The sequence below is a fragment of the Delphinus delphis genome, chromosome 3 (genome assembly GCF_949987515.2).
Source record: "Delphinus delphis chromosome 3, mDelDel1.2, whole genome shotgun sequence".
NCBI lineage: Eukaryota > Metazoa > Chordata > Mammalia > Artiodactyla > Delphinidae > Delphinus > Delphinus delphis.
In genome coordinates, this window is record NC_082685.1 from 158596220 (window position 1) to 158615090 (window position 18871).

An 18871-nucleotide genomic window follows, 5' to 3' on the forward strand; every position below is an offset into this window, starting at 1 on the left:
TTGATCTGGCCCAACAGCCGGGGCAGCTCCACGGACCGCGCTTCCGTCCCCGGGGTCGCTCATCTGCCGAGCTGCATTAATGAGATCCGCGTTGAGCCGGTTCCAGGGCGTGCTAAAGATCAAAGGCGCACACACACACACACACAAATCCCCCAACTCCTCCTCCTTGGTGACTGTTTGGTCTTTCTCACCAGAGGGAAGAGTCAACTCCCCCGCCCGCACCTAGGTGGAGAGGCGGGGAGGGAGCTGGGAGCCGCTGGGGCCCCGCCTTCCCCGCCCGTCCCGGAGCCTGCGGCGGCCCGAGGCGCAGAGTGGGCGGGGCCTGGGCGAAGATGGGGGCGGGGCGCGCCGGCCGCGCGAGGCCGAACCTTGCGGAAGCGCGGGGAGGGGTCGGCTGAGGGCTGGGCTCCTGCAGGGGGGCGTGGCGTAGGGGCCGGGTGGGCCGGCTGAGTGGGCGGAGCTAAGCCCTTGGAGGGGCGGGGCGAGGTGAGCGAGTGGGCGGGGCCGGATGAGCGGGCTGGGAGGGCTGTGCTCTCCTGTCCGCAAGTCTCCGTGTGGCCGTGAGCCGGTGAGCCTGGGCGCCCGAATACTCACCGGGGCGGCGCTCGAGCTGGGAGAGCCATTTCGGGCTCGCTTTGTGGCCGTTGTCCCCCTGCCCGCCCCGAGTGCCTCCGGCCGGAGCGCACTCCCCAGCCCCCCGCCTCCCTCCCCCAGCCGGGGGGAAGAATGTGCCACCAGCTGTTCTCCGCTCGCGAGCGCGGCGCCCAGGAGTGAGGAACTTGGAGAAAGAGGAGACAAAGGCTGCAGTTGGGACGGATGAGTTAGAGACTTGGGTTTGGGCAAACAAAAGGTGCGAAAGACGAGAAGGGGAGAAGGAGATGGCAGCGGGGGAGCCCCGCGGGCTCGAGTTTCTGGGAGTCGCGCTGTGACACGCATGGTTTCCCCGGACCTTCTGCTGGGCTGACTTCCGCGAGCTGGGAGCCGGACTCGGGCGAGTTGGGGAGCGCACGGGAACAATGGACAACTTCTTCCCCGAGGTGAGTGCGCTCGCGGCCGGGAGGGCGGGCGCCGGCGTCCCGGGCGGGACTGCTTTCCTTGAGCCGGGCGCGGGCTCCTTTCCTGCCCGGAGGGAGGGAGGTGCTCACCGCGCCGCGCGCACACAAGCTACCGCGCGCACTTAGCCCGAGAGGGTGAAACTTTCTGGGAGTCGCCAGAAATCAAGCCCCGGGGAGTCTCCGGCTGCGTAATCCCTGGCGGAATTTATTTTGTCCCGCGCTCCCACTTGGCCCGGGATGCAGCGAAGGTGAGCGTCCTTTGGCGGGGGTGGCTGGCTCACCGGGTGTCCCCGCGGCGACCCGCGCGAGGTGAGCTGGCGGACGAGGGGCCCGGCGGGGAGATGTGCCTGCCCGGCTGCCTGGGTGCAGGAAGCCCAATAAAACGTTCATCGAGGACTTGCCTTTCTCCAAGAAAGGTCTGGTCTGGAATTTCCTTTGCAAAACGTGCCGGCTTCCTGTGAGAGGGGTGCAGACACTTCCAGAGGAGACGCTTAATGAAGTGTGAGAAGGGAGAGACGAGGGTTTAATCGTTCACTATATTCTCGGCCTGTCGGACCTTTGGGGTCTAGGTTCTAGTGCTCACCAAGAAGTGCTCTTCTAGGATCTGAGATCATTCCAGAGGGTGAGATCAAAACATCATGTATTTGTGCTGACTGCCCCTGGCAGATTTGGAATTCGAATTTAAAGAAAATCTTTAAGAGCGGACATTGGTTATTTTTGAAAGATTAAACTGATGCTCCTTTTAGGGTCATTGAGGGCGGGACACCACGGTTACTTGAAACCCTTGACTTGAGAACCCTTTTCTCTGGGATCGAGAGTTACCGTGGTTTCTTGGCTCCCTTTCCTTTCTTGGTTGTGTTTATTTAACAAATTCTATTTAAGTTCGAGGTTTGAAGTGGCTCAAAGTAAACTTAGTTGGCTTAATGAGTCTGATGTGTCTTTCATTGAAAGCCAGGGGATGTTTTGTAAATCCAGGACAGTTTTGGAACCTTCCAGCAAATTGGATTGGTGAGGGTTTGCCTCTATGTTGGCTAACTTGCTTTCTCAGACTTAACTGGATTTATTATTTCAAGTCATTGTGCTTTCCGGATGCCCACTTACTTTAAATAGCCTGATGACTATTTATAGTGGCCAGGGTGGTATATTCTTGTGTAATAGTAATATCCCTTTTTTTTTTTAAAGTGGTGTATCACAGGCGATACTCACATTCATGGTGAGAGGTGGACTGCAAAGGAATTAATCATTTATTAATACATATTTCTCCTTTTTTTTTTTAATGAGACTTATAATTGTGAGACTGGCATTTGCTAATCCATAGACCTTCGTTTTCATGCCTGTAAGAAGGCACCAGAACTTTCTGCAGGAGTTGCAGGTTAACCAGTGATAAAAGACCAGTGGGCTAGTTTAATTGCTTTCATCTGTAAGAAAACCTGAGGCTCTGCCTGCGGGACTCTAATTCTTAACTTTTTATGGCGGGGGGAGGGAGGCCTTTATTTTGCTCTTGTGTTGTGAGTTCTTTAGGAAATTTGATGAGACATAGAATTTGTATTCGATTTGTTGGGGTCCCCGTCCCCATGAAGCCTGTCAGGGGGCCAGTGACCTCCCCTTTGGAAGAACTCTGTCCCCTAGTGGAAGTGGGGAGAACTGCAGGATAACATGGGGCAGCTGCAACCTCCTGCCCTGGTATCCTCCCATTGGACTTTGAAGTACTGTTTCTCCTTACACTGTGCCTTGGTTCAGTGTAAGGAGACCTAGTTGTTGGATTTTATATCCATGATTAATATAATATTGAAGTTGGCCTTCAGAGATCTTCTTCTCCGTCCCCTGCCTTTCCTAGATGAAGAATCTGAATCCAAAGACGTTAAGTCACTTGCCCAAGGTTGAAGAGGTTGTTATAGAACTCACAGTCTTTCTGCTCTGTTGCTGGTGACTTTAGTATTGGGGGACATTTTTATTCAAAGTTATACTTTTACTCTTGTGATGTATTTCTATTACAATGTTAATTTCTAATCAGAAATTAACTTCTGATTAATTTATTTCTAGTCAGTAGTAATTTCTGATCAGAGTTCCTCCCCTAACCATAATTACTTTGAATGGGAAGCCAGCAGGACCAGAGAGGCTATACAGTGCTATCAATTGAAGACATACTCCTAACACAGATCCTGTCTCTATGGATCTCTCTGTGGAGTAAGTGTGGAAGTGATATATTTTCAAGGACGGCAACATTGTAAGGCCTCTTGTATCACGAAGTGGTGTCCTGTTCTTTGGTAACTTTTCCCATTGTGACTTAGGGATAATAACTTATTGCTTGTTGGAGAGCAATTTGAAGCTAATGTTAACAATTGAAAAAAAATTGAATGAGATGTCGCACGTATTAGCTTTATGTGTGAGCGGCCAAATAAGAAGGAAACGAGAGCTCCTTGTGACTCGCAGCTGCTATTTGGAGCTAGACCAGAGTTTCTCAATCTGGGTACCATCGACGTTCTGGGTCAGTCAATTCTTTGGTGTGGGGGAACTGTCCTGTGTCCTGTGTGTCCTGGTCTCTACCCGCTAGATGCTACTAGCACCCCCAAGTTGTGACAACCAAAATGTCTGCAGACATTGCCAGATGGGCCACAGAGGACAAAATCATTCGCAGTTGAGACCCACTGAGTTAGACCCACGAAGCAGTTGCCTCGTGGAATTAATTCCCGTGCGTGTGGCAGGCACAGCTTCCTTGCCTACTTTACGTAGCATCAGGCATCTGACTGCCGATCACCTGGAAGCTTGTGAGGCTTGGCCTGGAAGCTGATGGCTACTGACCTCAAAATGTACCCGGGGGTTGGAGAAACTGAGCGCCCTACACTCCCCGAGTTTCAGTTTCTTCACGGCCTTAGATCTTTATGACACCTCTCGAGTGAATTGTGTGCGCACTTCTTGGAAATTTGCTTTTTCAGCATTTAGAGGTAAGTTGTTAAAAAGTTACTTCACGCAGAACCTAAGGTTAGGTATGTCTGTAACCAGAAGGAATTTTTTTTTTTTTTTTTTTTGCGTTACGCGGGCCTCTCACTGTTGTGGCCTCTCCCGTTGTGGAGCACAGGCTCCAGGACGCGCAGGCTCAGTGGCCATGGCTCACGGGCCCAGCCGCTCTGCGGCATGTGGGATCTTCCCGGACCGGGGCACGAACCCGCGTTGCTTCGCATCAGCAGGCGGACTCTCAACCACTGCGCCACCAGGGAAGCCCACCAGAAGCAATTTTTAAAACAAGTTGAAAGGCTCAACCAGCAAAGTGGCAAGACGGCTGTGCAAACGTGTTGATGTTTTGAAGTGGCCGCTGTTTCCAAGTCCCCAGTGCTGGGTACAGTGTCTAGAATACTGGAGGGGCCAGTCAATGCCAGCTGGACACGTAAACGAGCGTGACTTCTCTGTCTTGTTTTAGGAACAGGAATGGCATGATGGCTGTTCAAGCGAAAGATCTTTTGAGGCTTATTAACTGGACATATATGAACACTTTGATTTTTCAGAAGTGTGTAAAATATACACAAGTAAGATACTCATAAACACATGAATACAAACATAAAGCAGGTATTAATGTTTTAAGCACTAAATTGTTAGTGGAAAGCATTCCAGCTGTACCTGTTTCTTACAGCCTGGTTCACCCTGGGCTGGAACAAACGCCCCTCTCCAGATGTTAAGTGGAAACACCTTCCTCATTTCCACTTAATTTGGGGTGGTGTCTTAATTTCGGTTGTTACCTGGAGTTCAAATCGTTTTTTAAGCTGGAACAAGTTCTTGAGCCTATTTTTCTCCCCTTTTTATAGTGTTTTGTTTGTTTCACATCTTACTGATATTTTTTGTCTTGCTAAAAGAAATAAGGCTGTTGGTTTTGGCAGCTCCTTCCTCCCCCTCCCCCCAATCATCTCTCAAGGGCAGAAGGCAAGCACTGAGGACTTCCTTGTCCCACCACATCCTGCAGGCCACCCCTTTGACGACTGTAAAATGGAATCATCAGAACATTCCCTGGTGTCCCCTTTTCCCACAGTGCAGTCACAGTGCCTTGCCCTTTCTGCACACCCCGCAAGGATTCCTGTTGTCACTTTTGGGCCCTGCCATGTTGGGTGCAGCAAAGGCACGGAAGCAGCTGGGAGCAGGGAGCCCTGGTCTTCTGGGCGCTCACCTCTCCCCAGATCAGGCCCAGAGCAGTGTGGGTAGGGCCAGCACTGTTTAACCAGAGCTGTGCAGGGAGAGTGCCGAGTGTTTGTTTTTCCAGCTCTGCTGGCTTTTAAGTGAGGTCACCTTTAAGGACACAAGCCTTGAATGCGCTCTTCTATGGAGTGATGGGAAATAGGGTACCTCCTTATAAATGCGTTTCAAAATTTCAGAATAACTTCTACGTAATTCAGTAAGTCCCCTACATAACGAACGAGTCCCGTTCCCAGAGCACGTTCGTTAAGTCCAATTTTGTCTTTAAGTCCAACAAAGTTAGCCTAGGTACCTAACACAATTGGCTCCATAGGACTGTACTGTAATAGGTTTATAATACTTTTCACACAAATAATACATAAAAAAACAAACAAAAAATAAAGAAAACATGTTTAATTTTACAGTACTGTCCCTTGAAAAGTACAGTAGTACAGTACAGTACAGTACAGCAGCTGACATCCAGGGCTGGCATCGGGTGAACAGGCAAGAAGAGTTACTGACTGGAGGAGGGAGAGGAGGTGGGAGATGGTAGAGCTGAAGGATCGTCAGCAATAGGGGACGGAGGGCAAAGCTGCAGTTTCACTCATGCCTGACATTGATGGAACACACATTCGCATCTTTGAAAGTTCGCAACTTGAAGGTTCGTGTGTAGGGGACTTACAGTCTCAGGTCATTGATTTGCAGGGCACGCTCAGGCAGGAGCAGCCAGTGAAGTCTACAGGAAGCTGGGCCACACTTCCCTGGGCCTGAACGCCCCTGGGCGGATTGAGAGCCTCCTCCCTAAGAGTGGAAGAGATGTGGCCTCTGGGAGACTGGCTGTACCCTCCACACCTGTGGGCTCTCAGCCAGGTTATCTGACCTTCCTGGGCTTCCTTTCTCTGTCTGTAAGTGAGCATAATAGTGTTGACCTTGCATGGTTATTAGAATTCGAGATAAGATTTACAAAGCTCTTGGCACCTGGTAAGTGAGTAATAATAAAAGGTTAGAGTAACTTAGAAATTAAGAACGAGTGGCCTTTGATGGTGACTGAAATCCCAGTACTCTATGGTGCAGGGAAATCTTGGTCTTCGAGCTGTTGCCAGTATCATTTCTGGTGCTAGATTGCACTTATTAATTTTCTCCCTTTGGACCAATACACTTCTGGCTGATTTTCCAGAATTCTGTCTAAAGCATGTCTAGATTGCTTATAAAGTCAAGCTCACATTCTTAGTCCGGTTTCCAAGGCCTTCTGATCTTGCACCTCTCTTTAGTCTTTTCCCGCATGTGAATTCTATTCCGGAGGGTCTATTACCAGCCTTCCTCCATACCTTCGCATGTGCCCTTCTCTCCGCTGATCGGATGTCCTGCCTGTCTAGCTCCTTTTTGAAACCATCCCCCACAAGTCTAGTTCATGGTCACTCCTCTCTTTCCTATGAACTTGACTCTCCTTCTTTCTGTCCTGGTTGTGTTAGGAATTTACCCCTTTTAGCTAGAGGCTGTACTTATTTTGTCTTTCCTTCTCAGATGAACAGACAGAGTCTTGAGAGGGTAAATAATCCGATTTATAAGTTTTATCGCCTCGTTTGCACTCAAAGGTCCTTAAGGATGGGATTCTAGCCTTGTGTAGCTGTTATTTTCCTCTCGAGTACAGATGTTTTTATGGTGGGAGGGGAGATGCTTCTAACTTTTTCCCTTGATTATGAAGCATTTTACAGTTCTTTGAAGACAGTAAAAAATATAATTTGCTGTTTATCGAGTGCTTATTGTGTGCAAGGCATGTTTCTGAGCACTTTCCATTCAGTAATTAAGTTATTTAACAACCCTATGAGTAACGCTCCATCGATGAGGAAAGTGAGGCAGAGAGAGGTTAAATAACTGGCCCAAGGTCACACAGTTAGAAAGTGATGGCCGGGCTTTGAACCCACACAGGATGTCTCCAGAGGGTCTGTGCTCTTCACTGCCATGCTTTACTCTCCTGTTGGTGACATCTGTCTTATGCTTGCATCACTGTTTCTTTGATGAAGTGCTTAAGACCTTAAGCAGTTAGTGAATGATTTTGGAGTTGAAAACTGCATGGGGGTTTGGGAAAACAAGTGGCCCACGCCCCAGAAACACTGCAAACCCAGCAGGAAAATGTTCATCAGCTTTTGAACATGCCTCCAATCTTTATTTGCTGTGCCTTTTACTTAGGAAAGACAATGACCTTCTGTTTCCTTGTAAGATGTGGTTTCTCTAAAGCTGCCGGCCCCAACCTCATGAGGATGGTAGGGAGCTTTAGGTAATAAGGCAATTAGAAAACTAGATTTTTGAGAAGTAGTTATTTTATTAAAAGAAAGGATAGGACTCATTTGTCTCCCTATTCTAAGTCTCAATTATCAGAGTATTTCTCTTGGAGGTTTTCTGATGGGATCTTCTCTTTCGATTAAAGATTCTGGCCGCCTTCCCAGAGTTTCTCTATATCCGTTGTTTTACTTGTTAGCTTATTAATGCTTGTGGGTGATCTTTGACAGGAGAGCGGAACATTTCTCATAGAGCATTCCTTGAATAAAACATTTTGATACCTCACTAAAAGCTGTTTGGAAAATGTGTCCGCCGGACTTAATATATGAAACTTGAGTCCCCAGTTTAAATCTAGCCCCTCGTGTCACATGACATCACATCATCTGACTCTGCCAGTTACAGGAAAAAGTGTTAGAGTTCTTGTGGCAAAGCCATGCCACATCTCTTGAAGCACAGCCAGAGCAGGGGAGGAGCAGATAGATGGCAGTTCGGCATTTCATAGTTCTATCTTCTCCCCAGCTCCAGTGTCTACTCTTCAGATTGAAAACTGCCTCTGTAGAAAGGCATTTAAAATTGTGGTAATTAAAAAAAAAGAGAGAGATTTATATTAGAAAAGGTAGGCAATGTTGAATTTTTGTATTTTGTGGTAGGGATGTTTATCTTTATTACCTGTCAGTGATTAAAGGGCAAGGTAAAACGAGATTTGGACATTGGAATAGAAAGTAGCTTTTTCACTTGGCCTCTTACCTAATACTGAGTCCCAAAAGAACCCCATAATTCTTTTAAGTGTGATTTTTGGGGGTGAGTTAATAACATGTAAGCAGTGTCCATTGACAGTGATGTACATTGTGGAGAGAAGTGGACTTACCTCTGGGTAGAGTCTGTGTTCATGCTATCTACTATGTGTGTTAAAAGTCTATTTAAAAGTTTTTCTGGTAGACTTCATGCTCACGTGTGTGGCTACCATTGATTTTTGGGTTCTATCAGCTTCATAGGTACTTAAATTGGGTTGCTAGGAATATACGTAGAATTAGGAGTGTTCTTGCTTAAAAACAAAAGCTTTGATAAACATAGATTTACAATATTACTTTTCCATGTCATTCTTACATTTTTTTCTTTCCTTAATCCTGCAAAGAGTATGTGCTAAGTTTAGAAAATTTAGAAAACGCCATAAGCAAAGGACAAAACCTTCTGTCCTACTCTTAATGTTTTGTGGTATATGCTTTCTTTGCCTCTGTATCTGTTTCTGTGAAAGCGCACCTGTAATGTTTTTCACTTAAGAGTTGCTTGAGAGGGCTTCCCTGGTGGCGCAGTGGTTAAGAATCCGCCTGCCAATACAGGGGACACGGGTTCGAGCCCTGGTCTGGGAAGAGCCCACATGCTGCGGAGCAGCTAAGCCCGTGCGCCACAACTACTGAGCCTGCGAGCCACAACTACTGAGCTCGCGTGCCCGTGTTCTGCAACAAGAGAAGCCACCGCAAGGAGAAGCCTGCATGCCACAACTAGAGAAAGCCTGCGCGCAGCAACGAAGACCCAACGCAACCAAAACCCAACGCAACCAAAACCCAACGCAACTAAAAATAAAATAAATACATTTAAAGGAGTTACTTGAGAAAAGCTTTAAATGGCAAGGATCTTGCATGTATACAGACGGCCCCTGTGATTTTCATTTGTACTCCTGGGGACAGGAGTACAAATGCAAGCCCCATATCACATCTGTAAAATATTTAAGTTATAAATCAAGCTTCCAAACTGGTAAATAAGTGTCTTCTATTCTCCTACCTTGATAAATATACCTTCATTAGGACACAATCGAAAAATGTCTAAAGCTATGGGTTTTATTGCCCAAAGTCAGACTATGAAAGATGAATGAAGATAATTATAGTTGCACATGTGTGGGTGTCCTGTTGATGGACCAGTGATGTCTGCGTGAGTAATAGACATATACTCCATAGTAAATTTTCCATAGGTCTACTTTTCTTGCCCATATTTCAGCAGAATCACTAATTATATATGGTTACAGTCAAGATTTTCACAATAATTTATGTGCTACTGACAGTAACGCCAAAGTAAAAAACCTTTCTTGAGTCATTGTGGTTCTTTAATTAATTTCAGTTTGGGGATGCTTTGCTAAGGCAGCCAGTAGTTATTGGCATTGTCAACAAAATTCATACAGCAATATTTAGATTAATAAAACGGAATAAGATTACATATGATAGGTTATGGATACTGCAGGAAACACAAAATATTTTCATTTTATTGTATAAGTCATATCATTAATATTGTGAATTTCCACTGTTTCTTAAAATATTCCTCAAACTTTTCAATCCTGTGTATATTATAAAGAAAACTGAAAACAGAAGTTAATTTGTTAAAAATCTGTTTTCAGATGAGACTAAACCTTAATGCATCTCAGCCAGAAGATAGTCTACATATAAAAATGTGTGAATCTTTTTCTTCCTAGTCATGCAGATGTTTTTATTGCCTTATATTTTCTTAAAATACCAATTTTGTTTCCTGTTTCACATGTAGTTCCTGTTTGAAGAAATTTTTCTCTAAGATTTTTAAAAACACATTTTTTTAAAGTGAAGTGGCCAAATTAGGTTTTTTGGGGGGGGGGGTTTGGAAGCTTTTGCTAAGATTAATAGTAAGCAATAATTTATATCAAATAGTTGCTGCTACTGCAAGTTCAAAATTAATATAATATCATTTTCCACCAAAGACCGTGATTTACTCTTTATTTGAGGAACTTCTGTTTGTTTACCTTCTTTTTTCTTTGTGATGCACAGTGTACTGGTCTGAGTGGCCCTGCATTCTTCCTGGACATGTATCCCTATTTATGTGTCCATTGTAGGTGTTTCTATAGGTGTTTGCTATTATAGAAAACAGGACACATACATTCTCGTACCCAGGTCATTGCAGGCTTCTCTGATTACTTCTCGAGGGTAAAATTTTCCAGGAGTGGGGCTGTTTGTTCAAAGGGTTCGCACATTTTTACTTAGACTATTTGGCAGCAAAAGTTTTCTGAGAGGTGTCGGTGCAGATTACAGCAGGCACAGCTGAGACACCCTGTCATGATGTATTTATGGTAGCAGGGATTTTGTAACTTCTTATTAGAGTCTTAATGACATGCATTGTTTCACAGAGGAAACACATAATACTAGATTTCTGTGTCCACTTGTTAGGTTCTTCTCTGAACCAAAGTGGAGGAGGGAGGCATTTTTCTCACTTAATGACGTTGATTGGCATCTGAGCCCCAGAAATCCCAGTGCTGGTACCTGATGTTCATTTAAGGCCAAAGCCTACACAAGGGACCTTGCTGTATACCGCCTGGGGAGCCATTGGCCATTTGTTTGGGGAATCGTTTGTATGGATTTTTCTTTTAATTCTTATTCCTTTGCATTGTAAGTATCCCTGTGAGTTAACCCTGGGCTACAACAGTTACGTGGTGGTGGTTCTAACTGTAGGGATTTAGGTAATGTACAACACTGTTGATGGGTGTGTGTTTGTGTCTGTGTGTGACTGTAAGGCTTATTATTTCTATTAATTACCCCTGGGAGATCTTTCCACGGACTTTGAAGTAGAAGTGTTGAGTTCTGGGTGAAAATAACACTCCACCTTTTACAACGTATACCACTGTCATTTAGTACAGGTTTGCTTCTGTTTATCTCTGCCCACATTTTGTTCTTTTAATGATGTGCGCTAAGGGCCAAAGGGTATGTACAACCCTCCCGTAGCTTTCAGCCTCAGAGTTTCAGAGGTGGGCAAGGGTGCCCTTTTTCTTTCTTTCTTTTTTTTCTTTTTGCGGTACGCGGGCCTCTCACTGTTGTGGCCTCTCCCGTTGCGGAGCACAGGCTCCGGACGCGCAGGCTCAGCGGCCATGGCTCACGGGCCCAGCCACTCCGCGGCATGTGGGATCTTCCCGGACCGGGGCACAAACCCGCGTCCCCTGCATCGGCAGGCGGACTCAACCACTGCGCCACCAGAGAAGCCCAAGGGTGCCCTCTTTCTAGGCCTTCTCAACCTTAGCACCCTTGACATTTCGGCCGGATCAGTCATTGTAGCGCAGGGCCGTCCTGTGCTTTGTAGTGTGTTGAGCGGCATCCCCGGCCTCTGATCACGAGATGCAGTAGCACTCGCCTCCCTGAATTGTGACAACGAAAAACATCTCCAGACATTGCAGATATGCCCTGGGGAGGAAGGGGGAGTAAAATCGCTCCCGTGGAGAATCACTGTGCCATGGCCGCACTTCTGTAGGCACAGCCTAAATTTGGATTACTCCCAAACTTTCTTCACCCTTCCTCATTTATGTCGATTCCTAATTGCTTTTCATCTCTTTGGGTGAAGTGCACACATTTATCAGTGTTGAAATTTTATTCTCTTTAGGATCCAAACTCTCCCCGTGAGACTTGGACACTTAGAATCGGTTTTATCATCTAAGTTGTGTTGTTGCTTCTGGTGGGAATATTCACGTCCAGCTGTACCCTCTGCCCTAAAGCTTTTGTTGATCTCCCTCCTAGTGTTTTGCCTCATATTCCTAAAGTCCTCTCCTTAGAGCGTTAGGGAAATATTTATTATACCGAGTAATCACACTAGCTGTTGTTTTCCACTAGGAAAAAAGGAGGTCATATTTTCTCAAAGTTTTGACACCATGTTGAGGTAAGTTATATTTATTGCCCTCTCCCTATATATTTTGTACAGTTTTATTCTGACACATTTTGCTTTTTTTTTAAAAAAAAGAGAAATACAGACTCAGATGTTGCCAAAATAGAAGAGACCGTCCTGTGTACCTGTCACCCAGCTTCCCTGGGGGTGATATCTTATACAACAATAGATAACAATAGTATAGTATCAAAACCAGGAAATTTTCATTGGTCCGGTTTCCAGACCTCGTTCGGATTTTTACATCCACTCATCTGTATGTGCGCATGTGTAGTTCTAGGCAGTGTTACCACACGTATAGATTCGTGCAACCACTAGCACATCCAGAATACACAACTCTCCCATGCTTCGTGCTGCCCCACGAGAAACAGTCCCACCCTCCCCCCAGTCCCTAGGAAGCACTGATCTGTTCTTCTCTATAATTTTGTCATTCGAGACTGTTATATAAATGGAATCAGTGTGTAAATCCTCTGAGTGGCATTTTTCACTCGGCGCCCTTGAGACCCACCTGTGCTGTGTGCATCAGTAGTTGCTTTTTATTGCTGCGTAGTATTCCAGTGTACTGGTACCTTTTTTTTTTCTTTTTCCCGGTACGCGGGCCTCTCACTGTTGTGGCCTCTCCCGTTGCGGAGCACAGTCTCTGGACGCGCAGGCTCAGCGCCCATGGCTCACGGGCCCAGCCGCTCTGCGGCATGTGGGATCTTCCCGGACCGGGGCACGAACCCGCGTCCCCTGCATTGGCAGGAGGACTCTGAACCACTGCGCCACCAGGGAAGCCCCTGGTACTCTTTTAATACCTGTGCTAACATCCATTATCATTCTGAGGCTAGCAGTTATTTGCATAATACGCTACTCTGTCCCATGGCTGCTGAGAGCTCAGATTCTCGTGGCCCTCCTTGTGTACTTATTGCAGTATATTTCAGTGCTGCTGTCAAAGAATGTTTTGACTGCGGACTCTGTCTCAAGCAATTCGAGGTCGATTCAGTCGAACCCGGTGCACTTGAACCCTTGCTCACCATCCTACCTACCAGCAGATTCCTACTCGTGGTCTCTTTCCCCGAGACAGAAGCTGTGTGAAATCAGTGACTTTTGATGGCTAGGCTGTCGAGGTCAGAAACATGTGACAGCCCCACCTGGACCAGCCAGGCGGGCAGTGTTGGAGTTCGCTCCAGCCCAGACTTCTTGGGATGCGGAACAAGAATGCTACAAGAGGGCTTTCCTGGTGGCGCAGTGGTTGAGAGTCCGCCTGCCGATGCAGGGGACACGGGTTCATGCCCCGGTCCGGGAGGATCCCACATGGTGCGGGGAGCGGCTGGGCCCGTGAGCCATGGCCGCTGAGCCTGTGCGTCTGGAGTCTGTGCTCCACAACGGGAGAGGCCACAACAGTGAGAGGCCCGCGTACCGCAAAAAAAAAAAAAAAAAAAAAGAATGCTACAAGATATTCCAGTCATCCACCAGCATCTTGGCAGGCCGGGAAGGAAGGGGGTTTCTTTGATGTAAGCCAAGACTTCCACGGCCAGGGAAAGTGTCCTGACTTGTCGGGTATGTGGTCATGGCCACTGTGAGGGATCATCTGGGTGGAAGGTGGAACAGACAAGGCCCAACCTCCATCCTGCAGGCTGGGAGCCACAGAGCACAGAGCAGGGACGCACCCTCACTCTGGTCCCGGGTCTGGCCAGTTTGGGAGGAATGCCCAGTGCAGATGAGCCCAGGAGAGAGGGGAGCATTTCCCAGTTATTTCTTACTGGGCTCCTTCTTACAGCCTACTTCTTACTGCTTCTGGTCCCATGCTTTGAAAAAAGAGTTTATCAGGCACAGGGGAGCAACATGTAGAGAGGTAAATCCCGTGGAAAGGAACTCCTGTTTTTAATCTCCCCCGCCCCCCCCGCCCCCCGCAGTGAGGGGCCACGTGACAGCTCCCCCAGTTCAAGGACACGCAGCCTGAACTCCCCTGACGCCTACTTCCAGCTTCTGAGCCAGCCCTCCACCTAGCTCTGCTGTCTCCACCCAGGATCCCTGACCTTGCTACCCTCTTCCTTTTGTAATTAAAATTTGAGCCGAGAATGAGCACGAGGTCCTAGAGAGACACCCTGTGCTCTGCTCTTTGCCACCTAGGTTGTCTATCACAGGGTTTCTCCACATATGAATTTTCTGTCATTGTAACTCCTGTTTTATATGAATAATGCCCACCTGCTCTTGTTTTTCTGCCAAGTATGTGTCTAGAGTATGACCAGTGAGTGTTTCAACAGCAAGTAGGTAAGCTGTTGCTTCTCAAGTGTAAAAGAGGGATTTTGTTTGTTTGTTTAAACTGGTTTATATATGAGATTAATATATCATATATGTACATGTGTACCTATGCGCATGTGTGAATATCTGTAATTTAGATACACATATACATATGTTACATGTTCATATATAAAACATACATGTTCAGTTTAGCATCATGGTTGCTGACTGAGGCAGGCAGAACTGTTGGTGTGAGGACTGAAGTATCTTATACCAAGGTCCTGTTGCCTAAGGGTTTTTGTCCGCATCTAGTAGATGTATTGTTTGCTGTCCAGAAGCAGAATCTTTGCGAGGCAGCGTTTATGAACTGCTTACAGTTTCCTAAGAAGATGAAAGTTACAAGCAGCCTCCCCACTGTTTTAACACCCTCCTTGCCTTATTAGGATGGGGTCATCAGAATACCGCCTTGTTAATCCTGAGTTTCCATACATTTTTCGTTCCTTTGGGGATTCTCACAAAAGTAGATGCCAAGTTCAACTTCAAGGATATGAAGTCAGGTGCACACTGTAAATTCTGGCATTAATTTTCAGACCTTGAGAACCACTGAAATTCTTGGATGTGTCTCTTGGGAATGTAGCTGTTTCAGCTGTAACAGTTTCCTTCTTGCCTTTGGGTAGGTCTGGTGGGCTAGCTTACTGTATTTTGGGTTCGAAAACCACGTTCACTTAAGGTTCTCTTTGAAAAGGCCAATGTGCCCTTTCTATAAATCTTTTGAAGATGGAATCACCTGTTTTTCAAAGTATATATCAGAATAAAAAACATCTGATAAAATGAGCTCTTGGCTGTGAAGTGAAGAGGATTGGCTTTTGCCGTACAGTATTTTGGATAGCAAGTCAGGGACTCTGCATACGTTGTGAAGGGTCAATTGTGCATCTGTATTTTCACCATAGTTATTATTTTTCAGTATCTTACCATAAAAATTAAAACATGAGTCAGCAGTGTTAAGAGTAAAACAGGTAGCAAAAAGTGGTCTAGCTTGGCTGCCTTAGGCCTTGCCCTTTTGTGCTGAGAAAAATGTGCTTCTGAAATTAAAATCTCTTTCAAGGAGTTCAGATGGCTCTTCACCGGGAATGTAACTTTATATTTATTCACTATTGTCTTTGAGATATCAGGTAGATTCCTTTTCCCTGAGGCACAGAGAACTAGGTTCCTTTACCCAGGGTTTATCACCAAATGATGGGGTCAGAAATATGACTTAGGTTGTGTCCTTTTGAGTCTCTTAAAATCCCCCTGGGCTCTTAAACCTCCACCAGATCCCTAAATGGGAATCTTTAGAGTTGGCATGTGCATGTGAAACAAGGAAACAGGATATGTCAGAAGAATAAAAGGTCCCTTGAGGGTGTTCTTTTGCATTATTATAAAATGTTTGATGAAGTTGAATAGCCCTTCCCTCGAGGAAAGTAAGTTTTTGGAAGCTAATTTTAAAAAATGTCTTTTTCACACCCAGCTTAGCACAAAATTACCTTTTAAAGAGAAAAAAAATGTATATTCTAGCAGTGTATTCTAACTCAAGTCAGTGGTTTATTTGTCCAAGGAGGAAATACGACGTAGATTTAGGATTTAATATAGTGCGGGATTTTGGTAATAATTTGAATACATGGAATCTGCATCGTGGCGTAGCCCTTGTGCTCTCTCCAGCCTCCACGCCATCTGCATTTTCTTTTGTCCAGTTGTTTAACTTGCAAAAGTGTATTGATCACTCACGTACCTTGGGCTGGGGCTGTGCTACATTCTTGACATGGATTAATTCATTTAATCTGCCCCGTAGCCTTATACGGTTGGTACCAGTCTCATCTGCATTTTACATATGAAAATAGAGAGTCTTAGAGAAGTGAAGTAATTTGTTTAAGTTCACACAGCTGGGAAGTGGTGGAACCAGGGTTTGGACCCAAAGATATTCAGCTGTGTATGGAACTAGACATGCAGCTGAACAGTAGTTTGTAGAGAAGGAGGTAAAGACAGAATCTGTGTGGAGAGCTTTGGGAATGTGTATTTGCTTCTCCATAGAGAGCAGACCAAAGTCACGAGATACAAGCCCCAGAAGAATTACCTAATTTGCCAGCGACTGCAACAGGGGATAGAAATTTTCCTATAATCAAACAAACCAAAGACATAGTCCTTCCGATTGCTTTTGTAATGGCAGCAACTGAACATTCATCCTGAGTGACAGGCATAGTAGGAGTTGTGTTTGGAGAGAAGATTTCAAAGAATAGCTTCACTGAAATATTTGTAGGTTTCTGGAGAGCATCTCTATGGAAGGCGAAGGTCACACTGAGTTTCCTAAGTCATTTTTCGTGGCTTTGGTCTGTTTCCGATAAACTCCAGATTCCCATGCAGCAATGTTGAGAGAAGGCGTATTTGCTGTGGAATCTGTGTGCAGTTTGTGAATCTTGCTTGTCATCTGTGGAGCTGATCGCTTTGTCTGCCCTGTATATGTAGGTGGCATTCAGCTGACTGGTCATGGTTTCGGACTGTTCACATCTTCCTCAGCAGAAAGAGATGAAAATGCTATTTCATTCAAGTTTAAGGATGCATTTTTTTCTTTTTTTGGTAATAGAGACTTTCTTCTTTTAGAGCAGTTTTAGGTTCACAGCTAGTGCTAAAACTTTAAAAAACCATTTTGGACATTGACCTTTCAACGGATGTGAGATTTTCTTTCTTTTTTTTTTTTTTTTTTTTTTCCGGTACGCGGGCCTCTCACTGTTGTGGCCTCTCCCGTTGTGGAGCACAGGCTCCGGATGCGCAGGCTCAGCGGCCATGGCTCACGGGCCCAGCCGCTCCGCGGCATGTGGAATTTTCCCTGACCGGGGCACGAACCCGTGTCCCCTGCATCGGCAGGCGGACTCTCAACCACTGCGCCACCAGGGAAGCCCATGATGTGAGATTTTTAAAAGTTAATGGTTTACATCGAAATCAACTTTTCAAAGCTGTAATTCAGTTAAGGTGGTGATACGGTAGCTGCTAATGTTCTTCATTCCTAAGAAGATACAGATTTTGTAGTTTAAAAAAGAAAGTGCTAGCCTGGTTGAATGAGCAGATATGTTCTTGGTCATCAAGTGTACACTTTGGATGTTGCCAAGGGCTGGGTGCATCATTAGGGATGGAATTAGAAGTCTGTTTTATATAGAATAGTGATTCTCAACAGGGAGCGACTTTGGCTCCCCGGGGACACTTAGCAATGTTTGGAGACATTTTTGGTTGTTACCACTGATGGGAGGAGGGGGCTTACTGGCATCTAGTGGGTAGAAACCAGGGATGCTGCTAAACATCCTGGAAAGCACAGGACAGTCCCACACAAGCCAAGTTGATTCAGTCCAAACGTCAACAGTGCCAAGGCTGGGAAATCCTGAGTTAGAAGATTGACTTGATTCTATAACCCTTTTTTATTTTATTTTAATTTTCTGTGTTTTCTAAGTAAAACTTTTCCTGTCAAAGCAGCTTCTGTAGTGTAATTTTTAGGGATATGTGTTTGTGTATGATGCATTCATCTGATTGTTATTTAATTTTAATATCTGAATTCTATTATAGCTTAGTAATCTATCTAGATCGATTGTTACATCTGAGTTATATTTATTCCAAAACTTTCTAAATAAAACATTTATACATATAATAAATCTATGTATTTATGTAGTGGGGTACAAAGTAATTTGTCTAGGCCTTCTTAACTATGAGCTTCCACTTATCCTAAAAAGCAAAGGAACAGGCCGTAGGACAAGTTTGGTCACAGACTATCAGGAAATGGATGTGTATATCTCTGAGATGGAAGAAAGCTAGCACGGGCCAGGACTCAAGATCTGCCCTCTGGCTCTCTGACCTCTCCTGTCGTTTGTCAATTTCCAAGCACTTGGGGTAGCAACCCGGACAATGAAAGAGCCAGCTTCTTTGAACAGGAGAAGTGGACCTTTACCAACAAATCCCACACCTTCTCTTTTCCGCTTCTCCCAATTTTGATGAGTGTGATTTTTATTTTCTTTCTGCTTAATTTTCACCCAGTATGTTGTTGTGTTGCAAGCCATAGTAATGAATCACTGAAAGCTTGGTAAAAGCAGTTGAATCAGCAGGCAGAACTTTTATTTGCTGAAAATCAGTGGAAGAACACTCACTGTTTCTCACCAAACCTTTACTGTTCTCACCAAACCTTCAGGCAGGAGGGAAATTAGGTTGGGTTCATCTTACAATTCTTGGATTTAATTTGTGGTGTGGGAGTGAGTTTTTTGTAAATTTTTGGTTTAACGAGGTGTAAATGACATATAAAATTGTAAGATATTTAAAGTGTACATCGTACTAGGAGTGAGTTCTTTCCATGATTCTTCTCACCTTTTCCTCCCCTCTAGCAGGTGGACCAAAAAAGGAAATATTTCTTTTCTATTCCTTCATTGCTTTTTAACCTGTCAATGAGACATCCTTCTAGATGAATTTTAGTGTCA

General features: G+C 45.3%; 1 protein-coding gene across 1 annotated transcript in view; it reads left to right on the forward strand.

Annotated features, from left to right (window-relative positions):
* Positions 1–582: 582 nt before the first annotated feature.
* MYO10 (myosin X) overlaps positions 583–18871 on the forward strand; it is a 219594-nt gene continuing 201305 nt past the window's right edge. The window contains exon 1 of the mRNA XM_060009646.1: positions 583–1037. Within this exon, the coding sequence (XP_059865629.1) occupies positions 1017–1037 (21 nt within the window). The 5' untranslated portion in view covers positions 583–1016. The remainder of the gene's footprint in view (positions 1038–18871) is intronic.